The sequence below is a fragment of the Ranitomeya imitator genome, chromosome 5, assembly GCF_032444005.1.
Source record: "Ranitomeya imitator isolate aRanImi1 chromosome 5, aRanImi1.pri, whole genome shotgun sequence".
Taxonomy (NCBI): Eukaryota; Metazoa; Chordata; class Amphibia; order Anura; family Dendrobatidae; genus Ranitomeya; species Ranitomeya imitator.
The window spans coordinates 33,471,195-33,494,252 of NC_091286.1; the positions used below are offsets into that span (position 1 = coordinate 33,471,195).

At 41.0% G+C, this 23,058-nt stretch overlaps 1 protein-coding gene across 1 annotated transcript in view; it reads right to left on the minus strand.

Moving 5' to 3' along the window:
- The window catches only part of PROX1 (prospero homeobox 1), a 99,857-nt gene that overhangs the window by 45,182 nt on the left and 31,617 nt on the right, over positions 1 to 23,058 (minus strand). The window contains exon 3 of the mRNA XM_069768506.1: positions 19,476 to 19,594. Coding sequence (XP_069624607.1) covers positions 19,476 to 19,594 — 119 coding nt within the window. The remainder of the gene's footprint in view (positions 1 to 19,475; positions 19,595 to 23,058) is intronic.

A 23,058-nucleotide genomic window follows, 5' to 3' on the forward strand; every position in this document is an offset into this window, starting at 1 on the left:
CTCGTACCTTCACACCGCCCGGATGTCCCATCCTTTCCCATGGACAGCACTGGCCATACCAACCACTTTTGTTTGCCCATTTATTAAACTTTTTGCCACTGATGTCTGGGGGATTGTGGCAATGATACCAACATTAGAGTTCTACCTAATTATGCAGAACCTCCATACACCAGTGACATGGTCTCCCAGTACTTACCTACACGCTCCTCTCATGATCTCCTTCTTGACTCTCCTCTTATCTCTTCTTCCCACAACTGCATACAAGACTTCTCCCGTGCTTCCCCCATACTCTGGAACTCTTTTCCCCAACACATCAGACTCTCGCCTACCACGGAAACCTTCAAAAGGAACCTGAAGACCCAGCTCTTCCGACAAGCCTACAACTTCCAGTGATCCTCAGTCTACTGAACCAGCTCTACCCTCTCCTAGTGTATCCAAATTCATCCCCTGTAGACTGTGAGCCCTCGCGGGCAGGGTCCTCTCTCCCTCTGTATTTGTCTATGTATGCCCCTTTTTCACATGTAACGCGCCATGGAAGAGATGGCGCGATAATAATAATAATAATAATAATAATAATAATAATAATAATAATCAATGTGACGTTGTTCTTTTTATTCCATGGTGGGCCATATACTTTTTTGAGCTTATGATATTACTAAAACTTGGAAACAAAGTCAAAACCATATCACAGTCAGCTACGGCAAACCCCTGTACTCCCTGGGATCATGGGCTCAACATCGTCTTTTGTATTTGGAAGGGACTCCTAAATTGCAAAAGGTTGGAGGCCTCTGGTATAGACCATTATGACCAAGGTGGATCAATACCCATAGTCGACGTTTCCAAGGCAGATGGGTCTATCAGCAGCATAAACAGCATAGAGTTTCCTTAGTTATGGCTTCCTCTAAGGTTATTAATACAAAAAGGACCATCCTACTACAGATAGAATCACCTGATCTGGTTTTGTAGAACAGTTTATGAATGTAAAGAAAGTGTATGACGGGTCAGTGTTTGGTGCTTTTAAAATTCAATGTTGAAGGGAGCTAAAGGCAGAAATAGACATTCTGTCGAAAGTTCTCCATAAAAATATGTGAGCACTAACTGTCACCTCTGATCTCAGTAATGGAAAATCAAAATCAAATCAACAGATTTCACCTGTGAATTGAGAATTTTGACAATGACTGATCAGCCCAGGAGGAGAAAGAAGCCGATTTCCCTAATAAGACATGTTACAAAGTTGTTTTTAACCTGTTCTATTGATTTATGGGGAAAAAAATAAAAATGACGATTACTTTATAATCAACGTTTGTGGACGCTAGTCACAGGGAGCCTCTCTATGTACGGTATACAATTCACACATCACTACCAGTCGATCTTCACACTGCTGGGTACTACGGACAGAACAGTGTTTTTTTTTATATATATTTTCATTAATAAATGCTAAAACAAAGGAACTTCTGCCGGAAGTATCTTGACTGTACTTTCTGTATTGAAGGGAACATTTTGCTTTTCATTTTGCTAATTGTTTGTTATTCTCCCTTTTGTCTTCCACAGAAAGAGAGGAATGAAGGATCGATTGTTCCCGAAAAGACAAGCGAAGACATCTGTAGTACGTTAATGCGCTAGTGTTAAAATGAATCACAATTATAAAGAGCCCGTGTTTCTACTCGGAAGAATCGCAGTGGCTGATTAATGTTTCCCACGGGACGAGGCACCTTCCATGTAAGGAAAACTTCCTAATTATTCCAAACAAATCCGCAAGAGGATACAGTATTTAGCGGCAAGAAAATGGTAGATCTCAGGAGGGATATTGAGCATAATGCAGCCACAGGTTGGAGACCACTCATGTACGTCATGTCTGCAGTTTTTCCTCCAATCTTCCTTTTTCCATATTAAGTCATTTACAATAAAATTAAAGTCTGATCAATTTTAATATTTTGGCCCGTAGCAGTGAAAATGTATTCACACGAGAGCAGATGGCTCTTTAAAGGGGTTGTTCAGTAAGGACAATGCCTTTTTGTTAGAAAGGTCTCTTGATGATGTGATCACTTTCCCCGTAGCACCGCCATTACATGTATTCTTATGGCGGGTCCACCAGAGCAGGAGAAGTTCTTCGTAGTCACTCTCTGCTCAACTGAGACCTGAAGGTGTGAAAACACAGAGGATTTCCTGTAGTGTGATCTTTTCTCCATTTTTATTTTTTAAACAGTTTTTTTTCTCCCTCTCCCCAGCATTGAGCCTCCTTCTGCTCCAGGTGTCTATTATTGTGCACAGCGGTGACATCAGGTCAATGACACTAAAGCCAATAACTGAGCTTAGTGACAACACTGAGTAGACAGCACGAGCCGCTAAGCTCACTGATTGTCAGCAGTGGTGTTTATGTGATGTCAGCGCTGCAGACAATAGCAGACTCCAGGAGAAGTGGAGGAGACTCAGTGCTGGATCCGTAGAGGACGAGTAAGGAGCAGTTTGTTTGCTTCAGAAAAACAAACTACACACTGAGAACAGATGCTGGAGAAGGCCCTTTAAGAATTCTCATGCACATACTGCAAAAAAAATATCGGCAGCATAAAATGACAGAAACTGCAGATTTAATATCAACAGCATGTCACTTTAAGCTGCAGATGTAGTTACGAAAGAAATGTGCGGTCCACAACAGTAAATGCAGTAGCGGGTTTCGCTGCGGGAGGTCTGTGGATGATATGTGGGAATGCAGTGTAAGACTATGTCCACCCGGATTCCGCCTGAATAAGTGCCGCAAAAGCGCCCTGTAAAATTATAGTAAAGCACAGCAATGTGAAAACAACATGTCAATGATTTAACAGCTTCAGTGTTCGGAAACCCTAAAGTGGTTAAAAAAGTGATATGCTCATTCTAGCGGAAGACGCTATTCCTAGCATTAATAAAACTCGTCACATTACTTCTCTAATCTGCCAGCTCCGCACATTATAGACCATTTTTTTGCATATTCATATTATTGTTACTACAGTAACCAACATAATCATAAATAGCACAGACTCTACACCATTCTCACAGCCTAGCACAGACTCCACACCGTTCTCACAGCCTAGCACAGAATCTACGCCGTTCTCACAGCCTAGCACAGACTCCACACCGTTCTCACAGCCTAGCACAGAATCTACGCCGTTCTCACAGCCTAGCACAGACTCCACACCGTTCTCACAGCCTAGCACAGAATCTACGCCGTTCTCACAGCCTAGCACAGACTCCACACCGTTCTCACAGCCTAGCACAGAATCTACTCCGTTCTCACAGCCTAGCACAGACTCCACACCATTCTCACAGCCTAGCACAGAATCTACGCCGTTCTCACAGCCTAGCACAGACTCCACACCGTTCTCACAGCCTAGCACAGAATCTACACCGTTCTCACAGCCTAGCACAGACTCCACACCATTCTCACAGCCTAGCACAGAATCTACGCCGTTCTCACAGCCTAGCACAGACTCCACACCGTTCTCACAGCCTAGCACAGAATCTACACCGTTCTCACAGCCTAGCGCAGACTCTACACCGTTCTCACAGTCTAGCACAGAATCTACTCCGTTCTCACAGCCTAGCACAGACTCCACACCATTCTCACAGCCTAGCACAGACTCTACACCGTTCTCACAGCCTAGCACAGACTCCACACCGTTCTCACAGCCTAGCACAGAATCTACGCCGTTCTCACAGCCTAGCACAGACTCTACACCGTTCTCACAGCCTAGCACAGACTCTACGCCGTTCTCACAGCCTAGCACAGACTCCACACCGTTCTCACAGCCTAGCACAGAATCTACTCCGTTCTCACAGCCTAGCACAGACTCCACACCATTCTCACAGCCTAGCACAGACTCTACACCGTTCTCACAGCCTAGCACAGACTCCACACCGTTCTCACAGCCTAGCACAGAATCTACGCCGTTCTCACAGCCTAGCACAGACTCCACACCGTTCTCACAGCCTAGCACAGAATCTACACCATTCTCACAACCTAGCTCAGACTCTACACTGTTCTCACAGCCTAGCACAGAATCTACACCGTTCTCACAGCCTAGCACAGAATCTACACCATTCTCACAACCTAGCTCAGACTCTACACTGTTCTCACAGCCTAGCACAAACTACACACCATTCTCAAAGCCTAACACAGATTCTACACCATTCTCACAGCCTAGGGCAGACTCTACACCATTCTCACAGCCTAGGGCAGACTCTACACCATTCTCACAACCTATCTCAGACTCTACACTGTTCTCACAGCCTAGCACAGAACCCACACCATTCTCAAAGCCTAGTGCACACACTACACCGTTCTTAAAGCCTAGCGCACACTCTACACCGTTCTCAAAGCCTAGCGCACACTCTACACCGTTCTCACAGCCTAGCACAGACTCTACACCATTCTCACAGCCTAGCTCAGACTCTATACCGTTCTCAAAGCCTAGCACAGACTCTACACCGTTCTCACAGCCTAGCGCACACTCTACACCGTTCTCAAAGCCTAGTGCACATTCTACACCGTTCTCAAAGCCTAGCGCACACACTACACCGTTCTCAAAGCCTAGCACACACTCTACACCGTTCTCACAGCCTAGCACAGACTCTACACTGTTCTCAAAGCCTAGCGCACACACTACACCGTTCTCAAAGCCTAGCGCACACTCTACACCATTCTCACAGCCTAGCACAGACTCTACACCGTTCTCACAGCCTAGCTCAGACTCTACACCGTTCTCAAAGCCTAGCACACACTCTACACCGTTCTCACAGCCTAGCACACACTCTACATCGTTCTCACAGCCTAGCACAAACTCTACACCGTTCTCACAGCCTAGCTCAGACTCTATTCCAATGCACCGAGAGAAAACTGAAAAGGAGCACTCACCATCCGGAATTAGTTTTCAGGCTTTATTATGGCATAAAATCATTAGCAGGATCTTACAGGAGAGCGTAAGTGTCACGAGACGACGGACCGTTTCGCGCTAGTGCGCTTCTACAGGTCTAAGGTACAACTGGGAGGAGGGGAACTTTATGCGATCAAGACGCTGCAAAGTTACCGCCCCTAAACCAGCGCCAGCTGTGACATCAAGACTCCTACTAATCAGGTAAAACAAAACATAATTAAAAACAAGATAGATTCTGAATACATCGTGACACACACTAAACAAACCAATTTGTACTACTATCAAAAAACTATTTCTGCTATAAAAAGACTGTCATATCAGATCTTTCATTAAGACCAAGTGGTCCCGTGGCATTGACTCGCAGTATCCATTTTTCTTCCCTCTGAAGCAGTAGTTTGTGCAAATCACCGCCTCGTGGAGGAAGCGTAACCCTTTCCAAACCAGCAAACCGCATGACTGCCGCATTGCCTTCATGCTGGGTTTGTACATGGCTAATTAGACGCGGGACCCCCTTTCCTGTTTTTATGGAATTACAGTGTTCCCTGAATCTTACAAACAATGGGCGAATAGTCTTGCCGATATAATAGAATCCGCAAGGACAGAATATTGCGTATACTACATGTGTAGTTCTACATGTTATCAGGTCGTGGACTACATGGCGTATTGGTCCTATGTGTATATATTTATCTACCAAATGAAATTTGCAAAAATTACAGTGACCACATTTAAAGTTGCCTTGTGGAGTTCCTGTTTGTAGCCAATTTTGTTTTTTCGTAACTACTCTATTATGGACTAATATGTCCTTTAAATTTTTTCCTCTCCTGCATGCATAGAGTAGTTACGAAAAAACAACTTACGCTCTCCTGTAAGATCCTGCTAATGATTTTATGCCATAATAAAGCCTGAAAACTAATTCCGGATGGTGAGTGCTCCTTTTCAGTTTTCTCTCGGTGCATTGGAATAAAGACTTTGTTGGTTTCACAAGGAGCACCCGTACCCGAATCTCTGGCAGTTTTTACGCAAGATATGAGGTTTTCCACCCAGCATCTCTACATTTAACCGGCGGTGAGTGCGGATTTTTTTCTTTTGTTTTTGGAGAGTAGCTCAGACTCTACACTGCTCTCACAGCCTAGAACAGACTCTACACTGTTCTCACAGCTTAGCACAGACTTTACACTGGTCTCACAGCCTAGGGCAGACTCTACAATATTCTCACAGCCTAGCGCACACTCTACACCATTCCTGACTGCCTAGCACAGACTCTACACCATTCTCACAGCCTAGCTCAGACTCTACACTGTTGTCACAGCCTAGCCCAGACTATACACTGTTCTCACAGCCTAGGGCAGACTCTACGCCGTTCTCAAAGCCTATCACAGACTCTAAACCGTTCTCAAAGCCTAGCACAGGCTCTACACTGTTCTCACAGCCTAGCACAGACTCTACACTGTTCTCACAGCCTAGCACAGACTCTACACCATTCTCAAAGCCTAGCACAGACTCTACACCATTCTCACAGCCTAGCACAGACTCTACACCATTCTTACAGCCTAGCACAGACTCTACACTGTTCTTACAGCCTAGCACAGACTCTACACCATTCTTACAGCCTAGCACAGACTCTACACCATTCTTACAGCCTAGCACAGACTCTACACCATTCTTACAGCCTAGCACAGACTCTACACCATTCTTACAGCCTAGCACAGACTCTACACCGTTCTTACAGCCTAGCACAGACTCTACACCGTTCTTACAGCCTAGCACAGACTCTACACCATTCTTACAGCCTAGCACAGACTCTACACCGTTCTTACAGCCTAGCACAGACTCTACAACGTTCTCACAGCCTTCAGGAATATAGTGAGTTCTGAGTGCTATATGTAGCATAATCGTATGTCTTTTCACAATTTCGATAGCTTTTTAGATTGCTGGGTGTTGCTCCTTTACTTCTGCTAAATGCTAGTGGCTGTCTGTTTTCAGATATCACACTGATCATCATATAATCTTTGATCAATGTGTGAATTCCTGATGATCCATGTTAACATTTTCACTGGACCACGATTGGAAACTTTTGCTCAATATACGTTTTGTGTTTTTACATGATAATCTTCTGGTATGAATGGTCATAAAAATTAGCAAACTGCGATAATGCAGCGCACAGAATGAGCCTAAGCGGTAACAATCAACAAGTTCAGGGTTGGAATCTCCTCTTTAAAAGTATGAAAAGAAAGACCCTCATGGTAAAAACCTCCTGTGCGCGGTGCCTACAGATAACCTGCTCACTCCACCCGCTGTTCTGCACAGTTCGCAGCCCAGTATAATTGAAGAGAGCAGTGAAAGTTTAAGAGAATGGGCGAGATGCTGTGCGATACAGGATAAAGGGATTCTTTATGCTTGACCCCTCGTCGGCTTTCTATCAGAATCTAATGAGGCTGGAGCGAGCTATTCCCACTGGGGCACTACTGAAAGACTTGTCAAAATATGTACAAACAATCACTCCATGAAACGTACAACCTCAAAAAGATAATAACTACTCCGAAATAAAACCAGATTACACGGCGGACAGCCTTCAATGGCAAGCGACATAAAGAAACCCTCTACCGTAGCAGAGAGCCGATCTACAATCCATGCTCTCTTACTATGGCTGTGGGGAAACAACCAGTATCAGCATGCCTGCTCCATCTGAGAACCCAGGGATCCACTCTGCTCAAAATTTTAACCAACAACATCCGTTGTACATGTACTGTGGATGTGCGCACTCAATAAATGGAGAGGTCTTATACAGCCGACATCCGAGTCTAACTGCTAGAACCACAGCAACCTAACCTCTTAGATGCCATTGTCAATCGTCACCGCAGCATTTAAGAGGTTGGAAATTAAGAAAGGGGTGAATATGATTGAGGGGGGCTGATGGCATTATCATGTCACATGGGAAGCATACTGACAGCACTTGCATGTGCCATACTTTTATAACTATGGGGATGAATTTATCAAGACTGGCATAGTGCACGCAAGTCTTGCTGGAGTAAAAGGCGCCAAATTCATTAAGGGGCAAAGGCGACGTAAAAAATTTGCTGCCTATTCTGCCTCAGTGTGCACCAACAGAAATACTACTCCATTCAGGGAGTAGCGTAGCGTTTCTAGAGTACAAAATGAATTTGACAGGCGGATGAACCCTCGTTCCCAGCTCCGACCATCCTGGCAGAGATGATTTAAACTGGTGTTAAAACACCAAAAATTGCAACGTTTTTGCCCAGCTGTTCATTTTTTTGCTTTGTTGTGTCGGCCCTCATGTTTTTCATGGGTTTCATACGAGATTGGTAATTTTGCAAAATGTTGCAATATTATAGTATTGCAGTATTATTCTATAGACTGCAGGTTCGAGTCACCTAAGTAGACCAATAGTAAATTTGTCAAATATTTTTTAAAAAGTTATAAAAAAAATACAAAACTAGATCTCCTCCCCCCTTTTTCTCAAAACATAAATAAAATCGACAAAAATAAATAAAAATCTATTTGATATCGCTTTGTGCGGAATGGTCCTAACAGATTTTCAGTCACTTCGCTTCCCGAAAATAAAAATAAATTAGGAAATTGTTTGGACACCAATATGGTGATGATAAAACCTACTGCTCGTCTGGCAAAAAGAATAGGTGGCCAATGAGACTCTGTGGCCTAAAGGTCCACGTAAGCCTGGAGTCGGCCCTCACCTGATGTATTATACAATAATAATCCGTCGCCATTAAAATCTACGGTCACATATAGCACCTCTGCGTACCTCGTAGGATGGAGGCAATACTTCTAGGTGAGAATATGAAACCTCCCGAAGGTGCCATATGGCGGTACACTATGTGTCTATACAGAGCCATAGGGACACTGCGTCCATCTGTACAGGCTACATGCCCTCACATTTCTCATCCGCACATATTTTATCATTAATCACAGTTTTCCTACAATGACAAATTATCTTAAACCTTTTCCAGCGTAATTTGCTCTTTTTTTAGTGGCTTTAGTTTTCACCCCTTATTCAGTATAAGATTTGTGCCCTTTTTTTTAAAGTTGTCTTTCCTTATTAAGCCTCGTTTGACATTTCGTCAACAACTTTTCTTATCCAGATGTTTTATACAGATTCACAATATTGTTTATGTCACTTGAGCGCTGCAGCCAATCATCGGCTACTAATGGACTGCAGCCTTCATAAAATATTCTCATTCTTTGCCACCTCTTGATTGGCTTAGTTTAGTCCAATATATTGGGACAAGCCGTGTCCACTTCTCTACCCCAACTTTTCTTCTAAGCCCCTCCCATTTTATGTAAGCCACTCCTATTTTATCTAAGCCACTCCCATTTTCTAACATAGGCAATACATTTTGATCCAAAATTCGAGCTTAGCAAATTAGTACATTTTTTCCCAATTATTTCCTATCACGAGTATGACTTTTTTGGTTTTAATTCACATAGCTTTCTACGTAGGATTTAAAAAAAAAAATACATGAATATAAAATAAATTAAAATTTAAATAAAATAAAGTAAAATATAAAGAAAATAAAAGAAAAAAACAGTAAAACAAATGTGGGGAAATCAAACAGAAAACGTTAGGTGTGGTCCAGACCTCTTATGAAGAAGGATCTGGTGTGTGATTTTCCCACCTGGTTCGCCACCGATTCAGACCCGGTAGAATAATCACTCACAGCAAGCCCCCTGTTATGATCCCTCCTGGTTTTGAAAGAGGAGAAAAGGCAACATTAGTCTTCCTTTTCTAAATCTTTTCTCAACCGTCCTGACCCTTGAGGTGATAGCACCTGCAGAGCCTACAGCCAGAATCAGATGAGGGAAAGAGCGACGTGCCCTAAAGACCTGCACAATTCATGAAACACTAGGGCGAAATCAATTCTGTTATCTGGGCTCCGACATTGCCTCTCACAAAGGCTTCTCTTTCAGCACAAGGCATAAAACCACTTTGGCACGACAGCCCGCTCCAAATGGCCTCACTGGGGACACTGTGCGAGTCAGTCCCGGAGATGTCTGGGGCAAATTCGTTTTAAAGTGTCTTATCTTCCAGGTGGAACCACTTGAAAAGAGAAAACTGTAATTTGGGCTCTGAAGCTTGGCAGCGTAATGCCATTCCTCGATCTTTCCCTTGGACTATACACTTCAGTATACAATCATGCAATTTACATATATTTTTTTTTGTTTTCCACCCCAAAGAAACAGCGCCATTCTTCTCCACACGCTGTTTCTGGGACTGCAGGTCATCGCTTTTCAAAAAAATGTAAAACCTTTATACTTTTTTTTTTAAAGTGGGCAGTTTTTGCTTTTATTTTTTTCCTGATGCCCCCCTAAGTCTTACATATTTATTATTATTATTATTATTATTATTATAATTATTATTATATCCTCCAATGCAATTTTTTGTCATTTCAAGCAGTTTCATGACAGATATTTGACAAAAACTGCCCAATGAATCAGATCTTAAGTGCTTATAGTTGACAACCTACTACTTCAGGAGAAGAGGATGTAGTCTCACTGATTTAGTTTTTATCATTTTTAACCAAACATTAATAGAAAAAAAAAGAAAAAGGACACTCAAGTGAAGTTGTACGATGGTTTTAAATACCGTACTTAAATAGGTTAAAAATGGAAAACATTGAACTCTTGCTTAAAAAAAACAGTCAAACAAACAAGTAATCCAGCACCAAAAAAAAAGTCTGGACGCCAGACGACTGTTGTTTCTTTTGTCAAAAGGAGAACCGATCAATCACCAAAATCCTTGAGACGGATCAGCCTTGTAAGTTTTCCGTGGCCTCTGGATGAGAGAGCTGCATGTTGCCTCCCTCCTACCGGCATCCACGGCTTCTCTTTCGATTAGCCGGCCTGGTACACTGTCATGCCACAATGATGGCGTCACGTCAGGCCAACTAATCAAAAGTAGAGCTGCAAATGCTGTCATGTAGACGACGGCTTGCATGGCTTCTGTCCAGTGGCCACGGAATTCTGACCTGACCATTGGACCAAGGTTTTTGCGAATCATTTCACTTATGACTATTTTTTATGCCATGAATTTCCAAAATGGAACAACTACTATAAATCCATCTACTAGCTTGCACAGTAAACTTATGAATATTAATAACATGCCAGTATCTGACAGCATATCGTTATTTCCTTGCCTACAGCACAACATACTATATACTAAGAAACTTGCATACAGTAAGGACTCATGCTCCCAACTGTATTCCAGCTGCGCACACCCTCAGTAATTTCTATGGGGTCACATGCAATGCCTCTGATGACGTCCCCCTTTGTCGCATTGGTTGCAAGGGAGAATATTATGCTGTGGCACACAAAGTGCTACCATCTGTAGGGTCTCCATGAGCCAACGTACAGCCTCTAATAAGTTTGTCATTGGATTTTCTTTCCAAAAACATACAAAACTGATGGAACTTGAGAATAACTAATCCGACCGGTGATAGGATTCTGCTTATGTAATATGTTAGGCGAGCACGGTCGACTTGATTAAGGGTTTTTCTGCTCCTCACAAGGACCTCTAATGATTAAGGCCACGTGCGCAGCTCCGATGAAGAAGTGCTCGTCTTTTTCTAAAGCCTGGTGCTAATATAAAATTAGTGGTTGCAGCTGACAAGGAGGACAGGTGGCCATGTCCCTATCAAATCTGCTAAGCTGTATACAAACTTAATAAAGCTTTTAGAGTAGACATCTGCTTTAAGTTACAAGTGCCTTATATAATTTTATCATAGCCTGGCCGCGTGTGTTCTCTGGACCAACCTGATAAACTGATGAGGCTCAGTGGTAACGACCTGGTAAAGAAGTCTAATAATATCACAGCCTAGAATTTGTACAAGATGATATGTAAATGGATTTATAATATACAGTACAGACCTAAAGTTTGGACACCCCTTCTCATTAAAAGATTTTTCTGTATTTTCATGACTATGAAAATTGTAAATTCACACTGAAGGCATCAAAACTATGAACTAACACATGTGGAATTATATACTTAACAAAAAAATGTGAAACAACTGAAATTATGTCTTATATTCTAGGTTCTTCAAAGTAGCCACCTTTTGCTTTGATGACTGCTTTGCACACTCTTGCCATTCTCTTGATGAACTTCAGGAGGTAGTCACTGGGAATGGTTTTCACTTCACAGGCGTGCCCTGTCAGGTTTAATAAGTGGGATTTCTTGCCTTATAAATGGGGTTGGGACCATCAGTTGTGTTGTGCAGAAGTCTGGTGGATACACAGCTGATAGTCCTACTGAATAGACTGTTAGCTGCTTTTTTCTTGCCATAATACAAATTCTAAGTAAAGAAAAACGAGTGGCCATCATTACTTTAAGAAATGAAGGTCAGTCAGTCCGAAAAATTGGGAAAACTTTGAAAGTGTCCCCAAGTGCAGTTGCAAAAACCATCAAGAGCTACAAAGAAACTGCCTCACATGAGGACCGCCCCAGGAAAGGAAGACCAAGAGTCACCTCTGCTTCTGAGGATAAGTTTCTCCCAGTCACCAGCCTCAGAAATCGCAGGTTAACAGCAGCTCAGATTAGAGACCAGGTCAATGCCACACAGAGTTCTAGAAGCAGACACATCTCTACAACAAATGTTAAGAGGAGACTTTGTGCAGCAGGCCTTCATGGTAAAATAGCTGCTAGGAAACCACTGCTAAGGATGGGCAACAAGCAGAAGAGACTTGTTTGGGCTAAAGAACACAAGGAATTTACATTAGACCAGTGGAAATCTGTGCTTTGGTCTGATGAGTCCGAATTTGAGATCTTTGATTCCAGCCACCGTGTCTTTGTGCGATGCAGAAAAGATGAACGTATGGACTCTACATGCCTGGTTCCACCGTGAAGCATGGAGGAGGAGGTGTGATGGTGTGGGGGTGCTTTGCTGGTGACAATGTTGGGGATTGCAGCAGCATGCTATTCCATCCGGTTTGCGTTTAGTTGGACCATCATTTATTTTTCAACAGGACAATGACCCCAAACACACCTCCAGGCTGTGTAAGGGCTATTTGACCAAGAAGGAGAGTGATGGGGTGCTACGCCAGATGACCTGGCCTCCACAATCACCAGACCTGAACCCAATCAAGATGGTTTGGGGTGAGCTGGACCGCAGAGTGAAGGCAAAAGGGCCAACAAGTGCTAAGCATCTCTGGGAACTCCTTCAAGATTGTTGGAAAACCATTCCCGGTGTCTACCTCTTGAAGCTCATCAAGAGAATGGCAAGAGTGTGCAAAGCAGTCATCAAAGCAAAAGGTGGCTACTTTGAAGAACCTAGAATATAAGACATAATTTCAGTTGTTTCACACTTTTGTTACGTATATAATTCCATGTGTTAATTCATAGTTTTGATGCCTTCAGTGTGAATTTACAACTTTCATAGTCATGAAAATACAGAAAAATCTTTACATTTTTGGTCTGAACTGTATATCTAATATTCATGATTTAGCTCTCAAGAAGAGTAAAAAGGGTTTCCGGAGATCAAACGTTTAGATGGAAATTAGCTATATACATTTTTTGTAAATCTCTTAAAGTCATTTATTGGCTGCGACCTGGTTGCATTTTCACATCTCCCAGTTACGAGGTCCAGAACTTTCTCAGTACGGGCCTGTCAGCAGGATATCAGCAGTAAAATCCCGTGTCAGGGAGGTGGATTTTGGTGGTTGCAAATGCGCAGTGAAATTGCTGACCTGCCTCTGCTGAAACTACTGATACGATGATACACCCCTGTTGAAACTAATGATACGCCCCTGCTAAGTATACTGACACGCCCCTGCTGAAATTACTGACATGCCCCTGCTGAAACTATTGACACAATCCTGCTGAAATTACTGACACGGCCCTTCTGGTAATTCCTGACACACCTCGGCTGAAATTACTGACAACACCCCTGCTGAAATTACTGACAATGCCCCTGCTGAAATTACTAACACGCCCCTGCTGAAACTACTGACACGCCCCTGCTGAAATTACTGACACGCCCCTGCTGAAATTTCTCACAAGCAAACACTGAAACGACTAGCATGTCCTGACTAAAACCCTGCACATGACCATTCTGAAATTAAATACTGACCCGCTCCTGCTGAAACTCCCCAGTACCATATACCTGGGATGAGTGGAGGGGAAACATCAACAATATTGTGAAAAGCGGCACATAAATTATTATTACCGTGCAAATATCTGGGTATTTAATACCTATCTACCTGTTTATCATAAGGCTGTGCAGAAATTATTTGGTAAGTTACTCCTTAGATATAAAGAAGAAAATTTATCTTCACACACCTTGGACACATGCATGTTTTTGTTCCTCAATTTTTTGGGAAACTGCAACAAAACCCGCAAAACTGCTTCACGACTGTAATGTGTGAATGAACCCTTAAGCTCAACTCATTTTCTATCAACCATCCTATAATTTGAGGATATATCGCTATGCATATAGTCCTTTTGTTCTTTAGTATTTTACTCTCTAATTTGATACTCAATTTTCTAGTTTGAGCCTCTTTCCCCAAATAAGGTTTTGGGAGGTTTTTTTTTATTTGCAGTGCTTTTTTTAATGCAATTTTTGTTTATGGGGAACTTTTTCCAGAATTGTTAGTAGTCAGACTTAGGCTATGTTCAAACATTTTTTTTCCTAGAAAGATTTTGAAGCGGATCTGCTTCAAAATCCACATGAACATTATTCCCAAAGCAGTTAAAAAACTCAACATTTCCTGAACTAGATTCCTCTTGAAAAACTCATCAGACTTTCACCGATTTCAAAAAACTTAATGTGAACATACCATTGAGGTACACACAGCGATTTTTAAACACTGGCAAGCCCAACTAGGTTTTCCAGCTGAAGACACTTCTGGAAACTCTGGGAGTTTTTTTTTCCAGATGCGTCTTTTGTGTCATTTACTTCTTATGGTTTTGGCTGCCGACGTTTTTTTTTTTTCGGAGGGCTTCTCTATGAATTTTTCTGAAATCTTTTTTACTGTCATTTTTCAGGCATTTTTTTCATGCTCCACTAAATAATGAAGAAAATAGCCAGGGTTTTTTTTTTTTAAAGCAAAAAACGATGGCAAAATGCTTCGGCCATCTTTTGAGCTTTCCCATTGACTTGTATTGTAAAGTACAGAGAATCTTCAGAACGGAAAACGCCAGAAGAACGGATATACTTTTAACGGCATTTTTTAGAAATCTGAAGTGGTTAAAAGACAATCAAAAGCCTGAACGTGTTAATTCTTTTGACAGTTTTATTATAGGCGGTTATTTTCAGGTGGTTTCCGTGGCGGTATTCGTCTGAAAAAGCTGTTGTGTGCACATAGCCACTGAGCAGAACTTCCAAGTATTTGAGGAGTTTTGAGTTTTTAAGGAGGATTTAGAGTTTGAACATCAGATTTGGCTCCAAAACCTCCTAAAAAAACCCATCTGCAAGCATTTTTTTTCAAGCAGAAATGTCCCAAGAATTAACATTTTGCTTCTACTTCCACGTGGAAAAAGATAATACTTTATGTACTATATTGTGTTTTCCCACTGAAAGAATAATATTTGAAGTAGTTTTTATGTGTTTTCGGGAGCTGAATTTCACTTAAAATTTTTGAAGCAGTTTTTCATTTGTTATTTTGAAGAAGATTTTGCTCCAAGATACAAGTGTGTAATCTGCCAAGGCTCCGCACTGTAGGCTCGGTTGACCCTAGTGTTCCTCTAGGCCAGTGTTCCCCAACTCCGGTCCTCAAGAGCCACCAACAGGTCATGTTTTCAGGATTTCCTTAGTATTGCACAGGTGATGGAATCCTTGCCTGTGCAGGTGATGCAATTATCACCTGGGCCATACTAAGGAGATCCTGAAGATATGACCCGTTGGTAACACTTGAGGACCGAAGTTGGGGAACACGGCTCTAGGCCAATGTTCCGCAACTCCGGTCCTCAAGAGCCACCAACAGGTCATGTTTTCAGGATTTCCTTAGTATTGCACAGGTGATGGAATCCTTGCCTGTGCAGGTGATGCAATTATCACCTGGGCAATACTAAGGAGATCCTGAAGACATGACCTGTTGGTGGCTCTTGAGGACCGAAGTTGGGGAACACTGCTCTAGGCCAATGTTCCCCAACTCCGGTCCTCAAGAGCCACCAACAGGTCATGTTTTCAGGATTTCCTTAGTATTGCACAGGTGATGGAATCCTTGCCTGTGCAGGTGATGCAATTATCACCTGTGCAATACTAAGGAGATCCTGAAGACATGACCTGTTGGTGGCTCTTGAGAACCGGAGTTGGGGAACACTGCTCTAGGCTTTGGACATAATTCAGAGCTTTTTGCCTTTTTTTTTATTATGACACCGTGTGAATCTATGGACCAAATTTAACAGAAGCTCAATGTTCCTCCCCCCCCCCCCCCCCCCGTACAACTTATTAACAGGAAATCAAGTCAACGTGAAGAAATAATTACTGGTGTTAAGACTTAATAAGACGTAAATAGGCGGGTCTGATATTCTGTAGATGGAGGCAGCTGGGAGTCATCGCCTCATTTGAATAATGTGCCCTGAATCTGTCACTTTGTTCATCTTCCTTATGCTTCTGCGTAGACGACATCAACAACAAATTAAGTCGTAAATAAGAGACAATCAACACTTTTGTTTTTGTTTTTTTTTTTGTTCCCCCCCCTCGCATCAAGTGCAAGGGGGATGTCAACGTCGAAAAGGAGAGTGACACGCAGCAGTTTGCTTATGTAAGCAGAAGTATGGGAAAGCAGCGCAGACGAGACAATTAGACGAGCGTTCACGCTGTAATCTGTGCGGGCCGCCCTCAGATTTTATCACATGATTATCACTTACAATGCTAACAATGTCTTTTTTGATACTCGGAAGATGGAAGTGCGCTCGGCTCATAAGCATATGCCATAACAACGTATAAGCCGGATGGGAAAGAGGCGACTCGCTGGAAACATTAATGACTTTTTTTTTTTTTGACTAATGACTCATTTAAATATCCTTTTCAATGGGAGGCAAAAAAAAAATGAAAAAGTTTTTACTGGGAATCATTAAAAGATAAAAATAAAATTATAGTAATAAAAGTGTACTATTACCATACTGTATTTCTTAGAGTGGATTAAATGCTTGAAAAAAAAAAGTAATTAAAAAGAAATCAAAATCAAAAATATGCGTAAATACTTAAAAAAAAAAGTAATTAAAAATAAATCAAAATAAAATATATGGGTGTATTTGTTGCAATGTCTACTTATTATTTTTATTATTATTATTTCTTAGATTGTTTTTAATGCTTGAAAAAAAAAGTAATTAAAAGAAATTAAAATAAAAAATATGCATAAATACTTAAAAAAAAGTAATAAAAAAGAATCAAAGTAAAATATATGGGTGTATTTGTTGCAATACTTATTATTATTATTATTATTATTATTATTATTAATAATAATAATAATAATAATAATAATAATTATAATAATAATAATATCGCTATTATGTTCTAACCTTAAAGTAAACACTTATGTTATGTTATATGTCATTATGTTATAATGTTTTTTTTACAAGTATTATTAGTGGAATAGAAACACAGGAACATCTGGCTGCAAAAAAAAAACAACAAACAACAAAATAAAAAGGCACTAAAACACTTGTGAGTGTAGCATGCAGGGTTCATCACAACTTTCCTAACCCTGGGTCTGCAGCCGTGAACTATTGGTATCGGCTCTGAATTTTACACTCCCACTCGCTACTCAGCTTTATGCTGATGAAATAAAGTAATATATTACCTTTGACAGATCCCAAGCTATGCTATTCATTGCCATAAAGAAAGAAGCTGCGTAGGTGACCGGCAACCACACAATTGTCTTACTGATTTCTTATAAAGGGGAAAAATAATTATACTTTTTCAAAAACAGCACCATTCTTGTTGATTTCACAATATAAACTGCATATGTTAAAAGACAGATCTCTTGGACCTGGTGGGGCTGGTGTACTTAGTATAAATATTAGAGCCGAGCGAATCGATTCTCAGGATCTTGGTCGGTATTCCGCTCTGAGAACCACCTCTTCCCTGCCGGAATCCTCGACTTCTCTTTTAATTAGCACATATGATGTCGCGCCTCAAGCCGGGCCTACAAATCAGAAGAGGCGCTGAGGACTCCAGACAGGTAGCAGGCGCTTTGGGCAGCTCTGGTCAAGCAGCTATGGAACACTGATGCGGCTGAAGGACCAGGACCTCCAAAAAATCGACTTGCTCATCTCTAAGGAATATCCATGTCACATTGGCTGTATCATCCTAAAATTAAAATAAAGTGCTCTTTTTTCTGACTTGGCAGGGAAAATTAAAAGTATAATAATATATAGTAACACACCAGCCTCATCAAGCCTAAGAAATCTATATAATAACATATGCATATTGTAAGATGTGGATACAGATCATCTTTAAATGAGACTTAGCGGCAATACTGAGTACAGATGTCCCAAGCCCTGGACAAAGCCGAAAAGGCGAAACCCTGACTGTTTTATGGATTTTAACATTTTTTTTTTAACCCTGCTGTTGTCTTCGGTCTGGGGAGACCTATTTTGAACTTTGGTATTTTTTGGGGTGTTCAAGATGCGGTTCTGAAACTTGTGGTTGATTGACTTAAATGAGGATGGGTCGGTCGGCCACGGGTTTCAGAGCCGCATCTTGAATATTTTAAAGAATATTGAAGTTCAAGGTCGGTCGTTTTTGACCGAAGACAACAGCAGGGTAGTAATGTGAGTAAAACCCATTGGACCTATACTATTTTACACTTTTTTTACTTAGAAGTAGCACCGGAGAAGTAATCACCTGGAAGCTGTGTATTATGGAAGAATGGACGCTGGTGGTTTAAATGGGGACATCGATATGGATCGATCCGATGTTATATTTTTGTGTGACCAAACGTAACCCATAGACAAGAGGGATAATTTTTGGACTTATCCCAGAAGTCATTTGGATTTATGAAAATTTCTTAATGCCACTAAAAAAAAAAAAAGGAGCAATCTGGCTCCAAAAGCCAGGTCTAATTGTCTTTCACTCTCTCGAGCATTGTGTCCACCCCTGTAGAATATAAGCTTGCAATGTATATCAATATTAGTCTTATCATTTCCACGTCCTCCGCGATTTTCTCCAGTCCAGAATTTGATGCACTTACCTACATGGTGAGATATTAGATCGGATAGTAAGAGTCATACATGATATGATAAATGAGCCCCCTCGGGATAGCGCAGGATTAATACAGAGATGCAGGACCGTTTTATAAATCTGGGTCAAAATGTTAACCAATTGTGGATTTGGCCTGTAAGCTTTGGAAAGCCTTCAGTGATTGCAAATGGGTTTAGTATAAAATCATATTGGCACCAACCAGAATTCAGTGTTAAAACAGTATTAAAAGATAATAACTTCTTGCCCTAAATTCCGGAGGCCGTAACCAAATCTCTCCAATTACAATATATGTTATCATTTCATAACTTATATAAAGACCCCCCACATCTGCCCTTGAACGTGTTCCCCTGGCAGAGATACATAGAGCAGCGCATGAACTCCTCACCGGACTTACCTTCACGTCGGAGAAGTAGGTTTTCAGCATGTTGGAGCTTGGATACCGGGTGTAAAAAAACATGAGTTTGGCTTTTTTCAAGTGATTTGGAGACAGGCCTTCCTGCATGTAGAATTGTGCTAGTCAAGGAAAAGACTCGGTGAAAGGAGCAAAGAAAAACAGACAACATTATACCGAACGGTGACAACAGTCTCATCGCCAACGGCCGTGATGATTACATCAAGAAGGGTTTCTGGGTCATAGACAAAAGCGATCGTTCAGCTATTACATATTATTTCCAAAAAAGAAAAGTCTTACTCAAAACATACATTTGTGTTACGTTACATTTATCTATCTATCTGACCAGCAATTGTTACAGAATGAAGCAAATGTGGACAGGTGTAAGCTGCAGTGACCGTATAATAACACGTAGCGAAGAGCGGCAGCAGCCATGGCGTGCCGAGACTTATCCAAAAACACTGGCTATATGAAGTCCATCAGTCTATCTATCTATCTATGTATCTATCGCATATCTATCTATCATACAGCAATGTAGACTATACTTATAAAATGAAGGTACTTAATTGAAAAGTCGTGTGTGCCCACCAGCCACGACAAGGAGTTTCTTTCTTTGATGGAACCCTAACCATCTTATCACACATGCGTCTCCCTGGCCAAAAGCCTAAAAACTTGAATGGCGTATAGAATCCAGCATTTTCTCTTTCTCTATCTATATACTGTATTTATCTACTTTCATATTTATCAATCTGGGCTTGACAAAGGCTCTGCTGAACTGTACAGCTGTTACAGCTAATATAGGCCATTATAGTCCATTTGTCTGCACTGAAGCCTGTTAGGAGTGCTGCCTGTTTCTTTTCTACTTCTATCTATCAGTATCTATCTATCTATCTATCTATCTATCTGTCTATCTATTATCTATCTACTATCTATCTATTATCTATCTATTATCTATCTATCATCTATCTATCATCTATCTATCTAGTATCTATCTATCATCTATCTATCTATCTATTATCTATCAATCAATCTATCTATCTATTATCTATCTATCTATCTATTATCTATCTACTATCTATCTATTATATATCTATATATTATCTATCTATCTATTATCTATCTACTATCTATCTATCATCTATTATCTATCTATCTATCAATCTATGATCTATCTACTATATATCTATTATCTATCAATCTACCATATATCTATCTATTATTATCTATCTAGATATACATAGATCTATCTCTTATCTATCTATAATCTATTATCTATCAATCTAGTATCTATCTAGCTATTATCTATCTATTATCTATCTATCTAGATATACACGGATCTATCTCTTATCTTTCTGGACCTCCTGTATCCATATACATAGTAAGTGGCCACCTGCTTAACAGTTTAAAAACCTTACAATCTATATAATTGGCACATGAAAGCAACCAAAGCAGTTCCCGGAGGACGGAGGGCTAACCGTAACACTTTAGGCCTACTAATTTTCCTCTAGCACTTCTTGGCATTATTTTAAGCGTTGTAAGCCTGTCTGCTTAGGACACATCTGTGCCGCAGGCTGGGCCTGCCATTTCCTCTACAAATTAATGGCTTTATAATTTATCAGAAATGAAGATGCATGTGGAGAAAATCAATGCGGCCCCCCCAAGGTCAATTAAGTCTTCTTCCCCAACGTGCCCCCCCCGGTTTGCTTTTTAAGGACTTGAAAGAAGAAGCCCAGATACCGAACTTACTGTCTAACTCCATGCAGAAAGTAAAGCTGTTCACCATTCTGTGTTATACCGCAGATCGGGGGCTTATAATGAGCATCGTCACGGAGATAATAATAATAATGTCATCTACATGAGACAATAAATAGGACAACATGCTCTTTACTGCATCCAGAGACCGCAATAACCCTGCGGAGGCCGCATCGGTGTATGTAAGGTAAGGTATACAGCGCTGCCATCTTGTTATTATATGAAGGACCACCCTACTCCATACAGGGGCATCCGGGAAAAGATATAGATTGCACGGAACATATATATTTTCATGTAGTCTGATTCTCTACAACAGAATCATGTCTGGCATCCATCCGTTAATGCTTTCTTTATATCTATTTATCTATAAATCTATTTCACATCTATCTATGACTTATCTTTCTATCTCTATTATGTATTTAAGTTTTTTTAATATCTATCTCAAATGTATCTCTAAGTCTATTTTATATCTTTATCTATTTTCCTAGATTATTATTATTGTTTATTGTTATAGCGCCATTTATTCCATGGCGCTTTACATGTGAGGAGGGGTATACATATCTAAGATCTATCTATAAATCTATTTGATATCTATTTCTATCTATATTTATCCATATCACGTATTTTAGCATCTTTTTAATACTTCAATACCTAATCCATCTCTCTCTACAAATACAGCTCCTAAAATAAACTTGAAGCAGTTTTGCCTCAATGGTTTAATCATTACAAAGGAAGGTAATTTCGCTGACATACTTCTTGTGCCAAGAGAAGAATTGAGCGAACCTTCAGTTACCTCCATTAGACTGATAGAGAAGTCTAAAAGTGCATTATACTCTCCAGTGCCATCTGTCAAAATGCATAAATGAAATAACTGCAGCAAGCTGTCACCTACTGCTCGGAGATAAGACTTTCAGGAAAGTCAAAACTTCGGGATGAATCACGTCTTGGTGTTTGCATGTCTCAATGTGCTGTGAAATGGGATGAGAAAACGATTCTGTTATCGTCCTACACGTCAGAGTATGTTTTATCGGAAGCTTCAATTATTCATCATTATTCACTTGTGCTTTATGTAGACCCCTGTGTTATTACAGAGTCTCTTGTGTGCTGCGTACATCCTAATAATACAACCCTCAATGTATAATAGAAGAAAACAAAAGTGCGGACAATATCTGTCTCTCTAGATAGCTTAGTATCTATTCTATCTACAGTATCTATATACATAATTGTCTAAGGGTCACTTCCGTCTGTCTGTCTGTCCTTCTGTCACGGTTATTCGTTCGCTGATTGGTCTCGGCAGCTGCCTGTCATGGCTGCCGCGACCAATCAGCGACGGCCACAGTCCGATTAGTCCCTCCCCTGCTCCCCTGCACTCACTGCCCGGCGCCCGCTCCATAATCCCCCCGCCCACCGCTCACACAGGGTTAATGGCAGCGGTAACGGCCCGCGGTGTAACGCACTCCGTTACCGCTGCTATTAACCCTGTGTGTCCCCAACTATTTACTATTGATGCTGCCTATGCAGCATCAATAGTAAAAATAGGTCATGTTAAAAATAATAAAAAAAACAAAAAATCTGCTATACTTACCCCAGCCACATAGTATATAGCAGAGCCACGTAGTATATTGCCCAGTCACGTAGTATATAGCAGAGCCACGCAGTATATTGGGCAGCCATGTAGTATATTGCCCAGTCACGTAGTATATAGCAGAGCCACGTAGTATATTGCCCAGCCACGTAGTATATTGCCCAGCCACGTAGTATATTGGGCAGCCATGTAGTATATTGCCCAGCCACGTAGTATATTGGGCAGCCACGTAGTATATTGCCCAGCCAT